General features: G+C 36.5%; 2 protein-coding genes across 13 annotated transcripts in view; both read left to right on the forward strand.

The window, feature by feature from the left end:
- Positions 1 to 3: 3 nt before the first annotated feature.
- fbxo16 (F-box protein 16) lies at positions 4 to 4,195 on the forward strand. Of its 2 annotated transcripts, none has more exons than XM_065268317.1 (9): positions 4 to 140; positions 320 to 448; positions 571 to 606; positions 725 to 931; positions 2,233 to 2,397; positions 2,505 to 2,761; positions 2,916 to 3,018; positions 3,224 to 3,450; positions 3,563 to 4,195. In XM_065268317.1, the coding sequence occupies exons 2-8, from the start codon at positions 368 to 370 to the stop codon at positions 3,446 to 3,448; spliced, it is 1,074 nt and encodes a 357-aa protein (XP_065124389.1). In that variant the 5' UTR covers positions 4 to 140; positions 320 to 367; the 3' UTR covers positions 3,449 to 3,450; positions 3,563 to 4,195. The 2 variants fall into 2 exon arrangements, with proteins under 2 accessions (XP_065124389.1, XP_065124387.1); XM_065268315.1 differs by having other exon boundaries at positions 3,224 to 3,440.
- Positions 4,196 to 4,513: 318 nt separating this feature from the next.
- fam49a (family with sequence similarity 49 member A) overlaps positions 4,514 to 22,847 on the forward strand; it is a 28,055-nt gene continuing 9,721 nt past the window's right edge. For 2 of the 11 annotated variants that reach the window (XM_065268280.2, XM_065268279.2), the window contains exons 1-2: positions 4,514 to 4,673; positions 21,687 to 21,740. The gene's annotated coding sequence lies outside the window, so the exon portion shown is untranslated. Of the gene's footprint in view, positions 4,674 to 4,711; positions 4,844 to 11,409; positions 11,435 to 20,835; positions 21,142 to 21,686; positions 21,741 to 22,847 lie in introns of those variants that run through there. The other 9 variants (XM_065268282.2, XM_065268284.2, XM_065268281.2 and 6 more) reach the window with 7 other exon arrangements.

Consider the following 22,847-nt stretch of genomic DNA (forward strand, 5'->3'; position numbering starts at 1 on the left):
ATTGCTATGGCGACTGGTAAACTGTTTTGTACAGGAAGACCAAAGCTATCAATAACGCATCGATAAACCAAGAAACAAGAGATATATCCTTGTCTTGTGATGACTTACATGATTATGTTGGTGTGATCCTGATGCATAAGGTAGGTCTGGTATTTAATTTTACAGTATATACAGCCTACTCTAACGTTTTACTAGGTGTTTCATGTTATTGTTTCCTACTGTATGTTGAAATCACTGCCCACTTGTTTGTCACACCTTAATGTTGGTACACTCTCAATGATAAAGGTTCCTAAAAGGGTCTATGTATGGTTGATCACAGATATTTTTTAGATGGAGCTGCGTGTAAACGTCTAAACCTCATTGAAAAATGCCTCAAGCACCCAGCACCAAAATGCAGACCAAACTAAGTACCTGGACACCTCTAAATCATCCGCTCTCCAATGCTCATGTATGTGTCAAAGTGCAAAAGTATTATTTATACCATCCTATAATTTCAGAAATGGTTTCAATGGGAATATGTAAGTTAGTGTCCAGATTTTCAGTAGCATACGTTTGTGTAAACTCTTGCAGGTTTTTGAAGATAGAAGAAATCTGCTTGGAAAATGGGTAAGGCAGAAAAATGCAATGTTTAAATACTATATTTTTTACAATCTATCCTCTTTCATTTGCTTCTGCAATGTCTTGTATTTGACATTTGCTCAGTGCCTGTTACTGTTTGTCGCAGTTTGACAAGTGGACAGACAGCCAGCGGAAACAGGTGCTGCAAGACTTTTTCTCCAGGTGCTCTGTCAGCCAGCTGAAGTATCTCAGACAGACTTTGAACAGCTGCGTACCAGAGGAAGCCGTTGACTTCACCAGGGTTCTTCCTAGGGTCATATCCTTGTATATATTTTCCTTCCTAGACCCCCGAAGCCTCTGTAGGTGTGCGCAGGTATGTTTTTTTTATCATGCATTATTGCCGTTGCTGAAGTGTTTCTATCCATTGTTTAAAATAAATTTTTCTACATGCACACTTAAAAATATTCTGTATGTATTTGTACAATTGCAAAACATTTTTGTTGTTTTATGCATAAGTTTTGCTGTTTTTTGTTTCTAGATTTAGGCCAGTGGAACAGGAAAAACTATTTTATTCAAAATATTCTTAAAGGTGCCGTAGAATGTAAAACTGTATTTACCTAGGCATAGATGAATAATAAGAGTTATGCACATGGTTATGACATATTGTGAGCCTCAAACACCATGTTTCCTCCTTATGTAAACCTCGTGCATGCGAAAAAAAGCTGGAAAACAGGCAAATCTCAACAGAACCCAGTCGACATGTACGGCCCAACATTAAATTACACATTAAATTAATCCCAATGTTGTTGCAATGCAAAAAACAAAGTTTTGACTGCTGAGTTAGCACTATATGCTAATTAATGCTATATGCTAGCGTTTAAGCTAAAGTTCTACTATTGACATTACAGTTACGTTTTGCAGGTCCATACTGAAAAAACAAACAGACTTATCACTCAGAAATGTCCATTAAAGGCGCTCTAAGCGAATATGCGAGACATCACTTTTTGTTGATGTTTGAACTGTTTTCAAACAAACGGAGCGTAGCTAACTCCTCCCCCTACCCCTCCCTTCCAGTCTTTCATGAACGCGCCCAACCCCCACCCCCAAATCCTTCTTGTCGTTTATTGGCTGGAACACTTGGTTTTGTTTTGTGGTGCTAGGTTTGGCCACTGTGTTTATATTGAAGTTTGTAGAGCCTGGGCTGTCTACAGAGATCGCATTTTTTTACAGTTTGATCAGCGGACAGGCAGCAAGCAGATAGTGAGGAGATGTTTGCTGTATTTAACAAAAAAATGTTATGGTCTAAAACGCGTGAAATTGCTCAGAGCACCTTTAACAATCTCCAAACAATTGATTATTCCTCAAATTACATATCTTCGTCTGATACAGGGTCAAAATAAGGTCTGTTTACACACACAGAGAGCTACTTAAGGAGCTGCTCTGTGAAACAGCCAATCAGAGCAGAGCTCAACATTATTATTCATGACCCTTTAAAATGAGGTAATAATATTCTTTGGCACCTTAAAATTTGCTTTTAAGTTAAGTTTGCTTTTTTAAATAACTGTTTTGTTTTAATTTAGATATTTTTCCTGGGGGAAAAAACGCAAAAAAATGTGTCGCTATCATCTATTTATCTATATTAGTATGTAATCTTTGTAATATTGTCATTGGCAGGTGAGCTGGCACTGGAAAAGCCTTGTGGAGCTTGACCAGTTGTGGATGCCTAAATGTCTGAAACTAGGCTGGTACATAACCTTTACCCCAACCCCATTTGAGCAAGGTGTATGGAAGAGACATTATATAGAAACAGTGCAGGAGCTTCACGTTAGTCGGCCAAAGGTAAGACAGTCATATTACAGTATGTGGAGAATGGAATGAATATCTATTAAAAGTTTATAAATAAGGGAATTTCTTGTCTTCTGTCATATTTCAATATATTTGACCAGGTGCCTATGAAAGAGGAGTTCATTGTCCCAGAGGTAAAAGTAATTGGTAGTGAGATGGAGAGGTCATTTTCTCAGACTGGTCACACGGACTCAGAGTTTGTCCTCTCGAGTCTGCGTGCGAAGAGTAAAGATGGCAATGGCTTGTTGAAATCAGTCAAAGGTCTTCCACCATGGAGAGACTCGGACAGGCATCCCACTGATACAGTACGCTTTAACTACTTAGATAACCTTGACCCAGTGGAGCATGCAAGAGAAGCGTAAGGAAATTGCACTGTCTTGAAATATTTTATCTAGCACACATGTGTCTTGTATCCAAAATCCTTTCCTGTGTTTTCGCACATGTATTAATGTTTCTGTGTGAGTGTTTAGGTCAAGTGCAGTGCAAAATGCCAATGTATCTTATGTCTTCAGACTCAGAAAGGGCAGATGCATTAATTTCAATGCGGCAAAACAGGAAAACGCAATAAAGACACCATCCCATTCAACATACAAACTGCGCAAGGCCAAATCTTTGGTAAGCAAAAGTAATAGTTTCCAGGACATCATGATCAAGTGGCATCATTCCTATTAAACAGACCATACATGTGCCGTACAAAGGAAAATAGATGCACTGTATTGGTTGGGGAAGAAAATAGACTTTAACTTAATACTTAAAATAATTGGATTTTATAACTAGAAATACAAGTGAAACTGGGGCCTTTATTTTTGTTTTGTCCCAGATGTTTTTGTCATTCGATCTCAATGCAGCAAGAAAGCAAAGAAATAATAGGCCACAATGGGCAGCACAGAGTTTAGAAGCTTTTCCAGAGCACAAGGACTCCATAAAGACCTCCCAATGGAATGCTGGGATACGTCCAGGCCCTGTGAGGCCACCAGTGCCCAGACTAAGTAAGGATGGGATCCGTGCATCACAGAGATTAAACAGAAGCACACCAAGTAAGTAATCGTAAGTAGGAAATTGTGCTTTTGTGCTAGTTTGACCAATGGTGTAAAGTTATGTTGTGTGAAACTGCAATGATCTATTTTTTATGATCTAACACACATTTTTTTTCTTTCAGCTGTGTCACTTTTTGAAGGACAGCCATGAAGAATCCAATGAAGCTTGAGACACAAGGCCATCTACTGGATAATGTTGTAATAGCAAAACAGGATTACGAATGCCTTGAACCTGAGGCTACTCATATGATATGACGTGCATTTATTATGTCTTTAAATGTTAATAATGTAGTTTTTGTTTATGTCGAAAAACACAGCACAATATAATTTAAATATGTTTACATAATTATTTATTTTTTCCTCGTTAATCCCTTAAATGTTTAATCACCACTGGAGGTCCCCATTTGCCTTAGATTCCTAGTAGCACGAAGAAAAAATGCAGCATAAATTTTAAAACAACTTGGTTTTGCAAGTCAATTCACGTACTTTAAGTTTTGACTGTGACTAGTTGACATAATTTATAAAAAAAAACTAGTTGAAGTTGTTTAACTTAATTTTTGAATTTAAAGTAGCATATAAATATATGTTGATTTGACACAATGCTGCAATTTTACAGTGCATATATTAGCTACAATTGTATTTACATTAATTTGAAGCAAAATATTGTCATTTATTTGTATTGTTTACAAATTATTAGACTGTTTCAGATTTTAAAACTTAAAACCGATGTATAAAAATATATATAGAAAACGAATAAATCTGATTGCTGTACTCATGTTCTGCTCTCCGTGGAAAATGTAATTTATTAACCATTATTTTAAGCAGTGTGATTATATTTTCTACATTAGTCTTTTAAAAGGTTTGTTAATTTGTTTATTAAGAAAACAAAAAATATTTATATAATATAAAAAATATATAATTAATATATTTGTATTTTTTATGATTACCATAAGAAACAAGTAATAAAACAAAAAGGCGGTCAATAAATAAGCTATGCTGCCATTTTATTAAAACAGGACTTTTACTATGAAACGTTGACATTCAAGCGACCATTTTGGTTTTGCGTCACTGTGGCTCAGTTCACGGTCGATCTCAGCTGTTGAAGTATTCAGTACATTCACAGTGGCTGTTCTGCAACTCAAGTAGAAAAGTAGAGGTGGAGCTGTTTTACGGTTGTGCTCGTAGACTTGACAAAATCAAAAGCTTTGGAAAAACTATTCACGGAAATTGCTGGTAAGTGCAATATAACTATGTAGACGTGTCTACATTTTTTAATCATTGGATAAGTCGTTTCCAGCGTTTGCTTTACCAACGCGCGAGCCAGATGAGTTGGTTAAGTTAGCGCTCTGTCAAACATAAAATTCCCATAGCCGCAGGAAGTGTGATTTTCACTCTTGGATAAAGTGAGTATTTATGTGTTTGCTATGTTTTGACCGGTGGTTTGTTTTATTGTTACGGTTTAGTTTTACGTTAACAAAAATATATTCCCATAAATCAACACAGTATTTTATTCATGGCATGCGTTAGCACTTCAGTGATTTATTCAGTGGACGTTACGAGGAAGTTTAAATCGTTAAAATATTTGTAGATAGCGTTATATATTCATAGCAAATGTGTATATATTTATAGCAAATGTGTATATTTAATTTAGTTTTCTTAATTTACGACCCTAATGTTGTTTTACAGTAAAGCCACCCTCTGGCGGGTAAATTGAGTTGTCAGTTGGCTGTCTCGTGCGGCTTGGGCTCGTGCTGAGTGTTCACACAGTAACTTATATCTGATTTGACCATTAGGTTAAGTGAATAATATTTGTGATTTTAAATGCATTACATCTACAATTAACAACTAATGTATCTGAACTGTGTTTGAGATCATATTGTGGGTGTGGTGAGAACCATATAGTTTTAAAGTTTAAGCCCCAAAACAGTTTTGCTTCTGTACTTTCTGCTGTTGTGGAACATTGTGATCACTTCATCTCTGATCTGTCCTGACAATACTGACATTCCAGTCGTGCTTTATTCATGGACTTTATATAAATAAGATTTTGACCTAAATCCACATTGCACTGCTTAGGATAAAGCTTGTTTAAATTTATCACAATGGCAAAGAGAAACTCTTTTTGAACACCAGGCCACAACAGCTGTTATTTTTTACTGACACTTACTAATGGAGTGCTGAGAAATAAAATATCCACCCATTGGATCATGTACAGGAACTGATTAATATAATAAAGTGGCTGTAAAACCATTTCCATATTTCCCATTCATTTTTCGGATGTCTTTTCCAATGTCTCCTGTGCCTTTCTGGCAATCCAGAGGAGGTTTTCTAGATTTATTGTCTTTTCCCCAGATCAATAGTAAAATTCTCCCTGTTGCCAGACGGATGGCAACAGCTGCAGTCCTCTGCATGGTGGTTGAGCCTCTGGGTTTGGCTTTGCACGATGTCTTTTGAAATGTCAAGAATCTTATTTTAGGGTGGTTTGACAAGTTTCCCATTCTGACAAAGTTTTCATTGTTGTTTAAAAGCAGAGAAGCATCTGAACGTTGATAATAGTCAAATTATTGTGGAGTACTTCCTCTAAGCACTTGATAGTACTCATTCAAACCTAAAATATGAAATTGTCCCTCTGTACCATTCTGTTTTCTGATTATAGGCTTATTGGATTTGCTTGTTTGTCCTCGGATAGATCGGCCTATACCTAAACAGTGGGATTGTTAAATCACGTGCTGCATTCATGTTCAATTCAAACTGATTAGTCTGATATGCTTTTCCTTAATCAGGCTTTAATAGGCGTTTTATGTCATGCTGCGCATGTGAAAGATCATGAAAGGGAGTGCGAGAGGTTGTAGTGAACGTGCAGCGTTTTGGCAGGGTGTAAATACATTGTATGTTGTCCAAAAGGCCTCTGCTGCCTCGTCCAGCTGGCAACAAGGCATGTGTAAAATCACTTGTTAATCCACAGAGGTCGTTTGTCTGTTCAATGTAGTGCAAGTGTAGCGGGAAAACAGGATGCACCCTCAGTTGTTTTAGCTGTCCATGGTTTTCTAAATTGGTGTGGATTGGTCATCTTCTGTTTTGTCAATTTTGATCTCTTTGATTACAAAAGTATGATTTTTTACATATTTAATGTAGATTAGATTTTGATGTAATTTCTAGGGCTGTTCCGAATACCATTTTTTGAGCTTCGAAGCTCTAGTAGAAATAAAATCGAATATTCGAAGCTTCGGAAGGAGGGGCTGAACATATTATTTCTCTTTAATAAAGGCAGGAATCTCTGTGTGTGTGTACGTGTGTGTCTGTCTATCCACAGTTTTATTATGTGGCGAATGTGTTGCTGGGAACTCAAGGGAGTGTAGTGCATTTTTTTCGTGCAATATGGACATGTGACACTTCTAGAATTAATAAACTTTAAAAATACTACAGAACAGCACAAGCCGGAAGCGGCGTGCCTGTCATGCATCATGCGAGAACAGCATTAGTGAAACAAAACACAAGACCAATACTTTTAATAAGGTAGCCTATTTTCTAACAACATTTGTCTAACAAACAAACATTCCCGTATCAGAAATTAGCAGCACAGTAATTACTGACAACGTAGGGTAGGCTATTTAAATAAAACAACGAAAATAAATGAACGAAGTTCAACAAACTGTAATAAAACGGTAGCATACTTTCAAAATCAAGTTTATTTATTATAACACTTACACCATCAATATGTTTTTTTCATCAGAACAATAATGAAGATATTTTGCAGAAACCCCAGTGCTCCGTCATGCAAGTCAACCGATCCGAACACTTTAAGAGCTAAAGCATATATATCCAATACAAAAGTAATCCCCCATATCTCCGTGTGACATATTGACGTCTTGTGAAGCAAATCAATAAGTTTTTGCAAGAAACTGAACGTTATTTACAACACTATTAGCGTGAATGCCAAAGCAGGAAGCGCGCTTTCCGTTCGAGGCGATCTCTTCTTCTACTGGTGGAGTTTGATGGCTGTTGGCTATGGATGTTGGTCTCTCTGCGCCACTTACAGAGCGGGAGTGTGAAGCGCACTTCCTGCTTGGCAAAAGCTCTGCATTAACGCTGAAAAATATTTATATATATATTCGAATCTCAAAACTGAAAATCGAATGTCAACCCACCGAACGAATATTCGAATATTCGAATTTTCTGGTCCAGCCCTAGTAATTTCCACTTTTATCCTACTTTTTATCCTGCTTTGTTTTATATGTTAATTTTGATCGATTGTTTGCATAAATATGATCATATGACAAGTTTGGCATCACCTGTATCTGTACAAAAAGATCTGCACTTCATACTGCTTTTCTTGGAAAGAAGCAGATGGGTGCTTAGATTTTACCATTTAATATGCTTGAGTAAATACTCAAAAAATGTTGTGTTTATCAGCAAATAGCAGGTATGCAAATTAACTAACACCAGGGTTTCCTGCAGAAAATGTGTTAGTAAAGTTGGTAGGGTTGGGCGGGGTGGTGGGACCGAGGCAATGGTACGTATGCATCATGGTGGACATTTAAATATTTTTTTATTTAAAACACTCAAATAAAACTTAATTTTGAAGAAACTATGACAGAAAAATGAACACATACTAGATCATTAATAAATTAACTGTTTTAAACAGAAATCTCTAATGAAAATAGCTGCGTGATGAAGTGAAACTAAAGGGTTAATAATCACAAACTAAAGAAACTGTTGTAGAACATCTGGCGAACGATGATAGATAGCGGAAAAATTTTAAAAACTGATTATTTCTTACTATTAATTACGTTATCTTAAAGGAGTGTAACTACTGTAGCATGTAAATATTGCACATAAATAATGTGAGCAAGATCGCTCAACAATTTAATCGAATCAACAGGCACGTTAAACCTAGCTGGAAGGTTGCTCAAACAACAAAATCACCTGCTAACTTTTAAATTTGCAAGAAATATAGACTCATACAATAACAGGCTTAAATAAACACAAAACATAAGTCCACGTACAGTTCTCACGGACACGTGTTTTATCAACTGGTTATCCTCCAGAAAGGATGGACCACGTCTTCATCTTATTTCGGCCTTGTGGCGTGCGTGCACGCTATTCTCCGAGATGTTTTAACAACTGGCTAGTTATCCTCAAGACTAGGGATGGGCATGATTAATCGACGATCGAGAATTGATCATTAAGAATTTAGTCGATTACGTTAATTTGTTATTGATTAATCGAATCCTTTTTTTTATCTAATGCAGGTTGCGTTGCCTAGCGTAGCGTGTGTCTTGAAGCAATTAAATGAATTTCACTGTGTGGCAGCAATTCAACATTTTACCACCAGGGTGCAATATTTGACACCATACTTCGTTATCTGTGACCTTCCGTTTTGATTTCAAAAAAATAATCATGAAGAGGTCATGATTTTTTGGAACAAATGAGGTTTCTGTTCAAGAATGCGGCTCCTAGCTGCAGGTTCGGCTGCTTTAGAGCGCCGCATATTCAAGCACATATATGGTCTGTTTGTCTAACTAAATGTAGTTTAACTGTTTGCCACAAGTTGATTTTGTAATAAAGGTCTCATGGAGGAAAACACGCTGTATTTTTGTATTCAACAAAAGTTAAATAATAATTTTTTATTATAAAAATATTAATGATTAATCGATAGTCGATCGTTAATTCTCCCGACAATTGACTAAAAAAATTTAATCGAATGCCCATCCCTACTCAAGACAGAGAGGTCTGGACCACGGTCTGGAACACGTCTTTCTCATTTCGGCCGTGCGGTGCGCATGCCCGCTCGTGGTGGGAAGAGCGTTCATGCTATCCTTCAAGATGAACTTGACGGCCTTTTTTGCAGTGCATTTTTTTTTTTTTAACGACCTAGTTAAGGCGGTAAGGTTTCCCAGCTTAGGCGGGCCACCCGAACTGAAAAGTGCTGCGGGAAACCCTGTAACACACAGCAATGCAACAGGCTGTTTTTGTTTATTTTTTTGTGTGGCTGTGTTGCATATTTGTTCGATTGTTGTTAATTACAACAAGTGGAGTAGATACATTTGAGTCATACCTAGTGGACACCAAGCCTTTATGCTTGAACACTGTCTACAATTTTTATTTCACCTGCAGGTTAAATGTTGGTTAGAAGATTTGGCAACATGGGTGATTTCCACTTAACCACCAGACACATTAAAGGTAGTTGACAATACATTGGTTGCAATACTGGGAAACACCAGCATTTGTTTTCTTTTGTTCCTTATTGTTTTTCACTTTCTTGTTTCCTCTCTATGTGTTGCTGAAGGGGACACTATGCTGGTGGTTAAATCACAGGGGAAGTAGCTTATGTGAAGTGCAATGATTGTGAGAACCGCCAGTAATATTTCTACATAAGATTGTAAGTAGGGTGTTTTCTGAAATATTGTAGCCATACTGACGTGTCTGCTGAGAGAACAGAAGCGCAGTTTTGCTAGCTGCGGGCCGTGTTGTAGGTGATAACCCTGTGTCAGGCGGCAGTGGCATACTGTATACTGGATTTTTCCCAGACCTGATTTCCCAGCTGGCATTTAAACTTGACTGTAACCTTGGCCTTCTGTCTGGCTTTTCTCAGTGATGCTGCTTTTTCATTGATTTAAGCAGCTGCTGGAATTTGAAGATTTATGATGTTTTCATCCATGGTAACAGTCTGTGAACAAAATGCATCATAGCTCAGATATTCTCTCTCTCTCTTTAATTCAGACTCACTTGTTTAAGTGTGTGTGGCATGGTGTTTATTTATTTGTTATCAGTTTATTTGGAATGGAAGGGTAGCTAAATACCATGTGCTCCTTTTTGTGACATCAAACAACAATGAACTGGAAGACTGCATGACCCAGATTTTTTTGATAGAGTCAGTCAGGAATTCAAATTAGATGCAAAGCTAGTAACTGGTTTAACCCCTTTTTGTAACAAAAGCCAGTGCACACGACTGAATAATGGGTGGATCGGTTGCATATCAGAGTTTTTTTTTCTCTTTAATTTTAACATAGCAGAGATACATGGTTATTATATACAAAGACAGGAACCAAATATCCAAGGGTTCGTGTTTGTGTTACATGGATTGTAGGTATTATGGTATGCTAAACATTACAGGCTTAGATTGGTTTCAATGTGTCCTATGCTATGAAACATGGCTCTTTGTATCCCAGTGTGTTTGAGATGCAGAGATCACAAAACAGAAGTGCTATTCATACCAAAAGCAGGCTGTAAGAAGAATTGTAGGCCTCAGAGTCCTACACGCTTTATGACGGACTGCAAAGGCCGTCTCTGAATACCAAAACCCCCATCGGTTTACGCACTGAGAGTGTTTTGTGTTTTTCTCACCCCTCCCTCAGCCTGATATCCACAATTTGAAATAAATTGTCTAGATAAAACCATTCCTTCTAAGAAGAGAAAAAGCTGTGAAACAGAATGATGTAATTTTTTAGTTTCATATTGTTGCACACATTCATACTGTTAGGACCAGATGTTGTTATGTGATCTTTGAATGGGATTCGTTGTTTTGGAAGTGCTGCTCCACCCCTTTATTACAGATCATGACCCTTTAGTGCAGAGTATGCAAAGGACACATGCAGAGGAAGCAAGGCAACCATTGTGGCAGTGTTTTTGTCACCCCGCCTTCTGCCAGCTTGCCCCCACCCCACTGGTGCCCATATAGGGGCAAAAATAACCAGCCTGCCCTGAGCTCAGTCACATTTACTCCAGCCTGAGGGAGGCACAGTTTCTTTAACCCAATTTTAGGTTTTCTATCCTACACAGTCAAAACAGAGGTCTTTAAAATGGATGAAACCGTGAGGTCTCGCCCTGTGGTGTCTCTGTTATGTTATGTAGGGTGGAGCTGCTCATGTGCCTTTTAGTGTTTTGTGATCTTTGCAAGTCTTTTAGTTTTAAGAATCAAAGCCTTTTTTATGACAGACCTTGTTGTCTATTGATGCAAATCGTCACGCCAGATATGGTGTCTGTTTGTTTAAGGGGTAAGTTTAATCTATGTGTTGTATGCTGTGGGATTTTTAAAGCAAACAAAATTGACTTCTGCATGGGTTTCTGACCTTTCTGAATTGAGGTGGCACTAAATATTTTATTGGGTTTAGGCCACCCTGTGTGCTTGGCAAACTGTAAAGCTGCAGTACTGTACAACAATTATGGTGCCAAGCGAATGTTTTTTAAAACATTTGTATTTTTAGACATTGTATAATCTCATTTTGTTTTCAAATCTTCGTCTCTGGTCTAGAGGTTGACCGGATTTTACAGATAATCAAGTTGGTCCCTGCTTGCCGATAACCGATTAATTGACCGATAGTTTTTAAAATGGATATTGGGTATAAAAGAAACATAACACTCAAAGTGAAACAGTGCTTAAATGTATTACCATAGTAATAATGAAATAAATGTATAAATAAAAATATATCAATTATAGAAATGTATGGAAGTAAATACTTCTGTAAAATACTTCCACTGGTAAAATTAAAATTACATAAATGTATATGTGTGTAGTCTTGTACTTTATTTGCTTCTGTTAAAACATTTATGGGTGGTTTCCCGGACAGCAATTAGCTTAAGCCAGAACTAGGTCATGGTTTAATTAGGAAATATAACTAGTTTTAACAAACATGCCTTACTAAAAACATTACTTGTGTGCTTTTTGAGGCAAAACAAAGGTCAATGCTGTATTTTAAGTCAGTTTGGACAGCTCTTACATTTATTTTAGTCTAGGACTAGTCTAATCCCTGTCCGGAAAACTGCCCCGTAAATAAATTATTATCTAATCAAAGTAACAAAAAGTGTATTGCATTGAAAAAAAGAACTGAAATCAGATTTTGTTTAGTTGGGTATGTTCATTCACTGCATATAGTTCACTTTTATTGTTATTTACTTAAAATGTAGATAAATCATGGAAAAAAGTAACCAGCAGGATAAAAACTACGCAAATCGATGGTAATAATAATGACATTAAACATTTGTATTTAAAGGAGTAGTCTACCCTTTTTCCATATTAAACTTTGTTATTACCTCAACCTAGATGAATTAATACATACCTATCTTTTTTCAATGCGTTCACTGTACAGCGGTGTTAGCATTTAGCCTAGCCCCATTCATTCCTATGGTACCAAAAAAAAGTTTTATTTTGTGGCAACATACTCAGGGCTCAAAATTAACTTTTTTATTTGGTACCACTGGTGCTCCCAACTTTAAAAAGTTAGGAGCACCAGCAAAAATGTAGGCGCACTCATCCAAAAATTATGAAGCACCACAACTACAATGTATAAGTTAATAGATTTATTTTATTAAAAATTAAACACCACAACTGGGCTTTACACATCCTATGGCCAAGATTTGAAATTTGGTCTTTTTTGCTGCATAGATTACTATAATAATACCCAAATGCTGTTTAAATAATATAGCAGCAATAATAATTTAACAATTACAGGAAACACAAATATGATTACAATAGAAAATCTAGCAAACACATAAAACACTGATTGATGGTGACATTACAAAAGTGACCCTATATAGAAGGCTAATATATATTGGTATTGATAACTGCATTAGCAGGATGATATTTCTACTAAATAGGCAATGTTTTTAAAAACATACCATCAGCATTGTCGTGTTCCACCTTAACATGGAATACAAGGATTTCTGTCGGATGTCCCTCAAGCAGGATGCGCACAAACATCATCAAACACTATTTGATAGACAGGTCGGTGTCTCCATCAATAATGAACACATTTGTCACGACAATTCTTGTGTTTTTGGCACTTTCGCCATGTTTAAGCAAGGTCTCGCGCTTAAAATGTATGGATTCTGCCACCGACGCCGTTTTACCTGCAACCTCCGTTTCACAGGATTTACAGTAGACGCAGTAACATAGAGTCATTTTCATAGCGGAGCCACTCGTAATCTTTAAGCCTCTCTCCGAAAGGTTTAACGTTAAGCCTTATTTTCCGGTTGTGAAGTTGCATTTAAATCCGGACCGTCGTTATGAATTAATACAGTATTAACATTGGCTGTAGTCGCCTCGTTCTCAATCTCTTCATGCTCGCGGTTCGTTTTTTCACATTTTCGCGCTTTGCGTACCAACGTAGCACGGCAACAAGGAATGATTGCCATTCATATTAGCCAATCTGCGCTATTCATTAAACGCAAGAACTTAAAGGTGAAATTTGATTGGTTATGTAATGTTGAAGAGAATGCTGAACCTGGAACAGCATACACAATCTAAATCAAGTCACACCACAACAAAATAGGCAGTCGCACAAATGCTCCCAAATATATTTTAAGGTCACACAGATAAAATTTTGGTCGCATATGGAACCAAAACAGTCGCAATTTCGAGCCCTGATACTTACTGGTATAACTCTTCATGTAACAGTCTTTAAATAGGGAAAACACGGAAGTGTTTGGTGGCATCCCTGTTTGGTACCATAGGAATGAATGGGTCTAGGCTAAATGCTAACACATTCACGACGCGCTGTACAGTGCACGCATTGATAAAAGATAGATATGTATTAATTCGTCTAAGTTGAGGTAATAACATAGTTTAATATGGCAAAAGACTAGACTATTCCTTTAACATTTGTAATAATCATGACATTAAACATAGGTCTGGGTATCGATTCAGATGTTCCAGATCGATACGATTTCGATTCACAAGCTGTCGATTCGATTTCGATTCTCTGGTCGTTTTTTTGCCCAGCCTTAATTAATGTATTTTTGTGTAACCGTTTTAGGTACTACTAATATTACCGTTCTGTAAGACAACAGACTTGGGTTCCTGCTGTTGTTTCTTTGCTAATGCAGCATCTATTCAGCAAATGAATTACTTCATAATGATATGAAGCAACGGACTCGCAAAAACTATCGGCATGGATTTTTTATAACATAAACAGTCTATATGTGCTTAAGAGTAAAAGTGACTTTACAGGACTCTGTTCTGTCTGTTGGACACTTTGCATAAACCGTCTAAGATCTGCTCGTAAGAAGTGCATGTTCTCCAGCCTAGTGCTTGTCTTACCTTTTAATTTCAGTATAATTTAACATTTTGTGTTGAATTTGCATATGTCCTTTATCATGTTGTTGAAGGGTTCATTTGAATCAGTGAGTGTTTTGCTGATTCACCCAGTATCTCTTATAGATATTTTCTACGGCTATGATCCCATATGAGATCAATAAGTACATTTTCCAATGTCGATGCTGGTCATCCTATTTTAGCAACAATGAATCGGAGAGAAACCCCAAGAGATATGCCCGCTCACAGCAAATGAGCTTGTTGTGGAGACAGAGACAGGAAATGGTTGTTTTACTACACTGTTATTGGTTAGGCCTTTGTGAATATTGTGTACTGTTACTGTACTTTTATGCAAAGTCTTTTATTCAGCTTCTCTGAATTACTAGGAGACTGCAAATATCTGTGCATGACAAGCTCATGACCTTCAAATCATTCTATTTATATCACTTTGTTACTTTCCACTGTGGCTGTCATCAAACAGGAAGTTTTCATTCTCACCTGTTATCATGTAACATTGTTTGTGTGTGTGTGTGTGTGTGTGTGTGTGTGTGTGTGAGTGTGTGTGTAGAGCTGACTGCTCATTTCAGAATGTTTATATTTGCATGTTACCTTATCGACATGTTCACAAATAATAAAATTACATTGCTTTAGAAATGGCTACGGTTGTAGGCTAGATGAAAAAAGAGACAATCTAACCTCTTTGGATATTAATCCTCGGACTGATCGCGTGCTCTTTATGTTGCGTGAAAATTTGATAATGTATGAAACCTGATTCTGTTGTTGATCTGTTGCGGTTGTTTGCACGTTCAAATTAGATAAAATGTTTGTATTACTTTTAACGAGTGACAGACAACATCACCTGTATTTCTACTCAATTACAATTTTATTATTAAAATCATATCAGTAAATGTTCAGTTACCAAGATGCAGTTGTTAACAAGCTGCGTGTATAACATCCCCACATATAAGTGCAGACCAATGTTTCAAGTGTTTATTTTTTTTTTTTGCGGTTATGACGGTGAGGAGCTCAGACCCGCGGCATGGGTCACGTGACCCCGGTATGGCGGTAATCCGGTTAACGCCCCAGGCCTAGCCATTGACCACATCATGAAATTGTAGTGTCATTCAGGACAAATCACCTTCTGTTTGACCACAATGTGGTTTGACTTAGTCCTTGACCACACTGCAACATAGTGAAATGATTAAGCTAAGTTATCTTTTAGTCAGTTGCAACAGTTTCTCAGCAGATGACATCATGTTTATGCATTGCCTTGATTGCTGTTATGCGATTAAACTCATATGTGTGTAGTTATAGACTTGATAAGGGTGCTATGTGTGTCAGACAAGTGAGACCTGGAAGTTTGAATATTTCATGCTAAAAATCATTTGGCTAAGCTTGGGTCATTTGAATGGCCCATCTGCCCCTTGGCAGGTACACAGTGTTGTCCTGGAGTTAAGCAGCTGGTCAGAGTCTTCTGTTTAAAAAAAAAACTACTTAATATTGATTAGTTTGCAGTATATACGAGTTATTTTGCTGTAAGCTAAATGTTTCTATCTGATTTGAATTATGATTAGTTATTTTCTGCTAATCATGTTAATGCATTTTAAATAAACTAGATACAGATACAGTTAAACCATGTAGTTTTTTATCTTAAGATAAGAACATAGCAAGAAAACCAAAGCATTGGATATAGTTTGTGATGCACTTATCAAAATATATAAATTTGTAGGACCTGTCTATTTTAGATTTAGCTAAAGATGACTTGACTGCTCCTGCCTCTTGTTTCTAGGTCAGCAGTGCTCATCATCCATACTACTATGGTTCTGTTGCCCCAGAGGAAAGCTGTTCAAATGTGCTTTGCTGTGCAAAAAGCTGTTAGTTGCTAGGGAGATTTTTATACCCATGTGTGGCTATCAGGCGTTTTTGGAAAGAACAGCTCTTGAGACAGCCAGGGTCCATTGAACACTCAGAAAGCATCAAATGCAAGTACAAATTGGCCTTGGCAAGTTAATAAATGTTACTTGTCAGTTGTCTGGAAACTTTGACATAATGCATGGGTTTAAAATAAAATGCTAGAACAATAGTCGAAGTTTCACTAATTGAAGTGACATGAGGATTTTTCTTGGATGCTATCTAGGAACAACAACTGCTGTGAGTGTGAGTCTTCACATTTTTATAAGAGATGCGAACAGACAGAGATTGGCTTCTCGCATCAGTGATGTTGCAAGTTACACAATGACCTGCATTGTTTTTCATAAATATGCACAGAAAAGAGCCACATATTCCCTTTGGTACAGAGACACAATTTTTCAAATATTCTTCGGTTCACTTCCTTTATTTATAGAGCACTTTACAACTGCACCAACAGACCAAAGTGCTGTACAATCAAGATAAACAAAAACAACATTATTCTGCTTGGTAAGAAATATTTATGTGGTTTCAGTTTTCCTGTTTTTTCAAATAGAGCATTGAATTAGTAGCCCAAAAGGTCATCGGTTCGAACTTCGACTCTCAGGCACACATGTATGATAATGTAATCACGCAGTGTGTCTCTTTGGATTAAAACATCTACCAAATGCATAGATGTAAATGTAAATCCACTCAATTTACAGGTGAGCCAAGAATGTATTTAATACCCTGTGAACAGCCGCATGAACTGTGAATATATTATTTGTGGCTATTAGTTGTCCTATATTTTTTGGCCTCTAGCAGAAATATTCCATTAGTGATGTGATTCAAATCCAGAATTGCTTTGTATTTTCTGTTTAATCTTCAATGATGCTATTCAGCATAGTGCAGCTTGTTTTATTGGGGTCGATGGAAAATTCCACTATGCGTTCTGAAAAAAATGTTTATTGTCTGAGAATTCAGTTTTTTTCCTGATTTCATTATCTGGATTAGTGAGACTGTCCTCCAAAAAAACGACTTCATATGTCGTTTGTGCAAGCACCTTATTACGGTGTAAAGTGATGTATTAAGGGATTAGTGTCCTCTAGCGGCAATAGCTTATACAACCTGTTGTTACGTTTTAAGGTTTTTGCCTTATACATCAGTTAAGACACATTCCATTTTTATGAATTTGTAAATGTAGAAACGGTTTCATAAACATCTATGGTTTTAAAAATATTTTTGAGCATTTAACCCCACACTTACCCTAAACCCAACCACTTCTCAACCATATAAAACACAACACGCAAGTAAAAGTACATTCACAGGTATTTATTGCATAAAACAGTATAACAAACCATTCACGTTGTAAACCTGCCGAACTGAACCCATACGATTACTTGATATGAAGAATCAAAACACACAGTCAATCTTATTCAAATATAAACCAGCATGACGTAGTCCGTCACAAGAGCCAATAGTGCTTTACATTCTAAGCTAACGTAATGCTGAAATCGGTCACGAGACACACGAGAGCCAATGCCTTTTCACAATCATAGATGAATTAATGATATTTGTAATGTGTCTACTCAATTAAATTGTGTTTTATTTGCAGATGATACAACTTTGTTTTGTTCAAATCAAAATTTGGGACGGCTTCTGGACATAGTGAAAGCAGAAATGAAAATGTTAAAAAAATGTAAAAAAAACTAAATTTATGTTATTTAGTAACAAACAAATAAATACAAACGTCGAGATAAGAATTGACAATTATGAACTAGAAATGGTAAATGAAATTAAATTTTTAGGGGTCATTATTGATCATAAGATTAGTTGGAAACCCCACATAACCTACATAAAGTCAAAGATTTCTAAGACTCTGGCTATTTTGTCTAAAACAAAACATATTCTTGATTTAAAGGCCTTAAAAATACTTTACCAGTCTCTAATACTGCCGTATATGACTTATTGTGTAGAGATTTGGGGAAATGCATACAAAACAATAATAAAACCAATTGTAATTCTCCAAAAACGTGCTATACGGACTATAAATAAAACAGATTATTTTCACCCAACCAACAAGTTATTTACAAATTCCAATTTATTAAAATTTGATGACTTAGTGGAATTCAAAATAGTTAAAATAATGTTTAAAATAATAAATAATAAACTTCCTGACTGTGTCCAGAACTTGTTTCAAATGAAATCAATCTCCTATGATCTTAGAGGAACTCTTATGTTAAGTAAACCCCGAATTAGAACTAATGTTAAACAAAGAAGTCTGTCAGTTCAAGGAGTTACACTGTGGAATAGCCTCGATGACGAGATGAAAATGTGCAAATCCATTAGTAGATTTAAGAAATTATATATAAAAAAAAGATTACACTATATAAAACAAATCAAACTTAGTTTCTTTTCTTTTAGTCATTACATGCAAGATGAATTTGGGTCTTTGTGTTGTGTGTAAAACAAATGATATGTAAAAAGGATTGGCGTAATAAGCATACGCTTCAGCCAATACCTTTTCGGTCAACCTTTTCTTTTTTTTTAAATAATTGTTTATATTGCAATTTAATGTTTGTGTTTATGTTTGCTTGTAAATTGTCTTTTTTTTATTTTCTTATTTTGAAATTGACCGAAATAAACTTTAACTAACTAACTAACTAACTTATCATCGCTTCTTCTGGCGGCAGTGTTTGAATCGGTAAACACCGTTCTGAAATTTGCAGCAGATTGTCATCACTTCTGCACATGGTTCGAAATTAACACCCGCCAAGCGCCAAATGCGGGTATAGATTTTCTGTTTGGCGACTAAACTCAAAAGGTTATCTGCCACACTGGCGGGTGATTTTCATACCAAAATAGTAATGCAATATAATGTGTTTGCCAGTAACTAATCTGGGGAAGAGGTGAGCTAACCACAGAACGTCTCTATGCTCCAAGTCTCAGAAACAACTCTTTGTCAAACAGAAAATTAAATTAATGTATATGGTGACAAAAAAAGGCGGTTTATTATTCTGGCCAGTAAAAATATGTTTGGCTGGTGGATTTTTTCCATGTACCAGTGCCCATGGCAGGTAAGACAAAAAGTTAATTTTAGACCCTGCTGCTGCATCTCTTTTTTTTTTTCAAATAAATCGATCGTTTGACCTCGGTACACTTGGAATATTTTAAGTACATTTTTAAAAAGTTGTGACTGTTTTGAATGCTGTGTTACTATCACATAATAATTAAATGTGTTTGTTATTTGCCCTAAATATGTGTAATGTGTAATAAAATACAATGGATTCTCGCAGTTTAAATTGAAAATCTTATCCCAGTACATGTCACCATAGCAAAATTATACCCCAATATAAAATTTTATACCCTAATATATTAAGTTTTACCTGCTGCCGTTAGTGGAGCTAATGTAGTAAATGCTTCTATTGGTCGTATTTGGTGAAATGGACAAACGACCAAAGCAATCGTATGGGTTGGAGAATGGGTTGGGATTAGGTGAGAGAGAAATACTAAAAATAATATCTTAATCGCATTAAAGGGATAGTTCACCCCAAAATAACATTCTGCCATTTATTTAGGGATGCACCTGTTGACCGGCCATAAATCGGAAACGGACGTTTTTTGCTTATGCGCGATCAGCAACCGTTTTTGTTGTTGTTGTATTTTTCTGAAAGTGCGCCCACGTGCACACTACAGTTTTAATCATTCACAAACATGTCTTTTTTTTGTGGAAGTATTTCGAAATCTGTGCACAGCGGTCAATTTGGATACTTCTGTCTGTCTTTTCTAAGACTTACCAATTGTTATAATTTAGATTTGTGCTGGTCAGTTACAAACAATAGGTGAAATTCAACTGCTAGCAAAAACTTGGTGGGGCTGAAATGTGTTTTCAGATAGTTACAGCTATTGTTTTCAATAGCCAAAACCCAGTTTAGCCTGTTAAATACCAAATAAATGTGTTTATGTATATTTCATTTTTTCTTGTTTGATGCTTGATAAGAATAAAAATAATTGGAAATCGGAATGAAAAATCAAGATCGTGCATCCCTACATTTATTCACTGTCATGCCATTTAAAGCCTGTAAGTTATATGAATTGTTTTTCTCTGGAACACATAAGTATAAGAAGTATAAAGAAATACAATCCTATAAATAAGATATATTGAGAAATGTGGATATGCAGTGGAACTCAGTGAGGCCCAGTGTGGTTTGGTTACCAACATTCTTCAAAATAATATTCTAAAGTAAATTATAAAAGAAATAAAAATTTTATTCACTCTGTTTTTGAAGGTGCCCAACTGGCGTCAATGCCATGTGCAGCATTTGTATCATGGTGTTTGCTTATCTTAAAATACCTTTGGTTTTTCAGAGCATGCGGGCTGGGGGAGTAGGGTGCTTGATGGCTTCTTTAGTGAGAGAAAGGTGTAGCGATGGAGAAGGAAAGACCACTCATCCGGCTCATCTGTCTGGAAGCCGTACGCCCATATAAGGGCATATGACTTTATCGCAGAGCCCCCATAGGGTCCCTCCATGCCCTGTCTCCAGGTTTTAAAGGGGGAAGGGGAGCGTGAGCCGTACGTACACTGACAGATGGAAGGCGAGCCGGAGGGTGGGAGTTCTTTATCTCTGTCTCTTTATTAGACAGCCTGGGTTTATTAATACTGTTGGTCCGTATCGATGTGTCAGGGCAGAAAAAGCCAATATATTAATTGGGATCAGTGATCTTCATCTAAGGACGGAAATTAAGAAGTGTAAAACTGGAACGCCGTCTGGTGGGATGGAAACCGTGAGTACCACTGTGTGATGACAAAAGGAACAAGCCTCTCAGGGACAAAAGGTCAACATGTGTTTGTATCGGCCTATCTTTGTAAAGGCAGTTCTGTAGGGACCTAAATTACTTAATCATTATGACAGCTTCCTTTTCATTGACAAATCGATGTGTTCATTTGGCGTCCTAATGGTGTTTCACAAGTTTTTTTGCTTTCATCATGATCATTGCATGAATGCTTGATGGTTTAATTTCCCTTTCCTGTTTCTAAATGAATCAAAATTATGACAACACGTATGCTTTACCTTTGATTACTTAATAGTATAAGTAATTATTAAGATTTATTTTGTATGGGTTAATCTTTTCTTGCCATGAATATAGCTATAGACACTGGAATGGCAATAAGAATAAACAAACAAACTTAATTATTACTCCTTTATAATTTTTCTTTATGCATGTATGTTTATATATGTCATACTCTAAATGTAATTAGGTTTGTCAACAACAAATAAGTTAATGTGTAACCTGCACAACTTATTTGTTTCACTTTCCTTTTGTTTCAGAATCAAGAACAAGTGGATGATCTAAAAGAAAACAAACGATCTCATCCAGAAAAGGTAATAATCATAAACCAGCACTGTCTGGCATCCTGTTGATTACTGCAATATCAGTTGTACAGCTGTATCACGCTTGCAAGTTTCATAAAAGTGTGCTTCTCATTTCCTTTTGGTGTAAACAAATGAGCAAGGAATCACAGACAGACAATATACACAACTGTTGTGAACTCTGAATGAGTGCCGTGGCGTTCAGTACCCACAGAGCAGGAAGCGTTGAAGTGTAGACCCGATGTCTCTCATAACATATATGAAGATTTGATAAACACAACACTGTCACTGTAGGAACCTCATTAGGAAGTGAATAAACCAGTAATTTGTGAGGCTGTAAATATGTAAGACCTGTGCGGGTGTGAGCTCTGTTTCAAACTAACTGTGATGCATAAGTTCATTTACTGCTCTCTTTATGAGCTGCTCAGCAGGCAGAGGCTAACAGAGGTCTTTTTAGACATGGATAAAGTGGCTTATTGTTCTGCTCGCATGGCCTTTAATTGCAGCATACATGGTTTAATTGCAAAGCACAGAAGCTTTTGATTTTATCGAAATCCTAAGGCAGCGGGGGGCTCGGCGTTAATGTACATCTATATTGCCTCTGACTCGCAGATGGGCTGAACTTAAGGCAAAGCAGCTAAGATAATCAATTTGGTCTATTTTGTTAAAGCTGCAAACCTTTGCCTCTATATCGCCATCTCTGTTTGAATCATAAAACTGCAGGCTACTTTATATACTTATCTTTACATTTGTTAAAAAAACTGACATTTCCCACAAAATCAGACCCAAAATCTTAAATTATAAATCATTAGTATAATAACCTTGCCGTTTTGAATTCATGTAAGGTAAGGAGACCTTATGCATACTCGCTCAAAAACGGATTTTTGTCAATTTTTAACCATAAAAAGTTAAAGGATAATTCCGGTATTTAACACTTTAAGTCTCATTTCTGGTTTGTTTTGGATGAACTACAGTGATGGACACTGAAATTTTGACAATGGGTCGTGTCTTGAGTTTTTGACTCGTTTAGAAGCGTCTCTTGACTGCTTCAGAAAGAGGTCAAGGGCCATGCACAAACATGTCATTAAAACAACACTTAACGTTCATTTTCAAAACTGT

This window comes from Paramisgurnus dabryanus, chromosome 12, assembly GCF_030506205.2.
Source record: "Paramisgurnus dabryanus chromosome 12, PD_genome_1.1, whole genome shotgun sequence".
Lineage (NCBI taxonomy): Eukaryota > Metazoa > Chordata > Actinopteri > Cypriniformes > Cobitidae > Paramisgurnus > Paramisgurnus dabryanus.

Excerpts from the sequence above, each read along its gene's own strand:
- fbxo16 (XM_065268315.1), top strand. The coding sequence starts at position 368 with ATGCCTCAAGCACCCAGCACCAAAATGCAGACCAAACTAAGTACCTGG. Across the intron at positions 2,398-2,504 it reads TTCACGTTAGTCGGCCAAAG|GTGCCTATGAAAGAGGAGTT; the intron begins GTAAGACAGTCA and ends ATATTTGACCAG. Across the intron at positions 3,441-3,562 it reads ATTAAACAGAAGCACACCAA|CTGTGTCACTTTTTGAAGGA; the intron begins GTAAGTAATCGT and ends TTTTTCTTTCAG.